Here is a 1,810-nt window from a genome sequence, read left to right as displayed (position 1 = left end):
GAGCTTTAGGGTCCCTCCCAGCCCAAACCATCCCATGAATCTCTGATTTCTGCCAGCTCCCGCAGGAACACGCTCTCGCACCGCCGGCTGGGCTCTGCTCTTTAATGTACTAATTCCTCCAGCGTTGCAACCCACAGCCTCAAAGGCGCTACAGCGCTGCTCTGCCAAGGTCTTGACACTCATCCCAGCATCACCCTCCTCATCATCCCGAGGAGCAAGGCCTCCACCAGCGCCAAGAACCAGCCAAGGGAAGTCTCTTGTGGCCCTTCTAGCGGAATGGCAGCAATGACAGAGAGCAACGTAGCTACTGCGATGGTCTCGGATCGGTTTTGGTCGCGTCCCTGATGAAATTACAGCGTGGAGATGAGAGACGAACTGAATCTGTCTCCCCAGCCGGGCTAGAAGCGCTTCATCTGGCGGCGTTCTTGTCGGCGCTGCTTCTTCTCGTTTGGCTCCTGACCGGTGGGCGAAGAGTCGGCTGCGAACCAGGGCCCCAGGATGTTCACCCACAGCAGGTAGAGAGCGCGGCCCGGAGCCTGCGGAACACGCGCGGCACCACCCCGGTCACTCCGGGGACAGCTCTGGCGGGGCGGGAGCTGCTGGGGAAGCTGGAGGAGCTGGAGTATCTCCACCAGCTGGATCAGGGGCGTTGGAGGACACACGGAAACCAAAGGCAGCGGCAGGCAGCCAAAGCAAACAGCCCGATTTCACAGGGGTTAGGAGCGTCCACTGCACTCGGGCTTCCCAGAAGGAAACCTGCGCATCAGGTCTGCATTACCCGGAGAGACGCCGCTGCCCAGACAGCCCGCCTCTCCCTCCTTCTGAAAACACAGCCGCTTTCTCGGAATTCAAAACCCAAAGCGCTGCAGAGAGCGCCTGAGGGGCAGTCGAGTCCCAGCTGCCCTCGGCCAGGCAGCGAGACAGCAACTCGTAGGGACGGGACTGAGAGAACCTCGGGCGCTCCCAAGCCTGCCCTACATACACCTTGTGGGACATACTGGAAGCAACTGGGGGATTTTTTTTAAGTAACTGGAGGTTGTTTTTGTTCTTCTGTAACAGCAGCCGTAGCTGGAGGCACATGACAGACCCTCAGGAGTAGGAGGAGTCTGGGCAGAACCGAAGCTGCAGCGTCCAGCAGTTCCCGGCCTCTGTCCCTGCGGGGGAGTGACCGAAAAAGAACCCCAAGCAGCATCACGGTCTGTTTGCCACAGTCACAAAACAGCACAGAGACAGCTTTGATCTGCCTCGTGGTTCTCGCTGCCCTTTCACAGGACCAGAGAGAAGGGCCAAGGCCAGCCGGGCTTTTGTGTGAGGACCTCTCCCTTGCGCGGTCTCGTTTTTAACAGGATTCGATGGGGAATGAAAAAATTGATCAGCAAACAGCTGTGGCCTGAAAGGGGACATTGAAACAGATAAAGAACATCCTCGGCTCCGAGGACAGGGAGAACCGCGGGGGCTTACCAGGAGCCAGAAGTACCAGACGTAGAGCGAGAAGCAGCTCAGCACCTGGACGATGGCTGTCAGCAGGATCACATCCTTCAGGTGCCTGAGGGGGGAACAGCACAACCGTCACCCTGCCGCCCAGCCCGCACCACGCTCCCCAGCTCCTCTGCCCACACCGCCCCAGGCACCGTCCCCGCAATACGCTCTGCCGCACACCATCGTCGACAAGGGTCGGAGCGGCGAGCAGACCCAGATAAATAAACTGAGGAGTTAAGAGCCGGGATTCCCCTGGCGAGGGACGCTGAGACAGCTGAGGAATGCGGCAGGGGGGGAAACAAGCAGCAAAACCGCCACTGCCAGAGCCCGC

At 59.6% G+C, this 1,810-nt stretch overlaps 1 protein-coding gene across 1 annotated transcript; it reads right to left on the bottom strand.

Annotated features, from left to right (window-relative positions):
• Positions 1-398: 398 nt before the first annotated feature.
• Positions 399-1,662, bottom strand: TMEM208 (transmembrane protein 208). Its single transcript, XM_010134276.1, has 3 exons — positions 1,646-1,662; positions 1,462-1,546; positions 399-536 (listed from the first exon to the last, which is right to left on the bottom strand). Exons 1-3 carry the CDS (start codon positions 1,660-1,662, stop codon positions 399-401), a joined length of 240 nt encoding a protein of 79 aa, XP_010132578.1.
• Positions 1,663-1,810: the final 148 nt, after the last annotated feature.

This window comes from Buceros rhinoceros, unplaced genomic scaffold (assembly GCF_000710305.1).
Source record: "Buceros rhinoceros silvestris isolate BGI_N320 unplaced genomic scaffold, ASM71030v1 scaffold23644, whole genome shotgun sequence".
Lineage (NCBI taxonomy): Eukaryota > Metazoa > Chordata > Aves > Bucerotiformes > Bucerotidae > Buceros > Buceros rhinoceros.
This window is presented reverse-complemented; position numbering and strand designations above follow the sequence as displayed.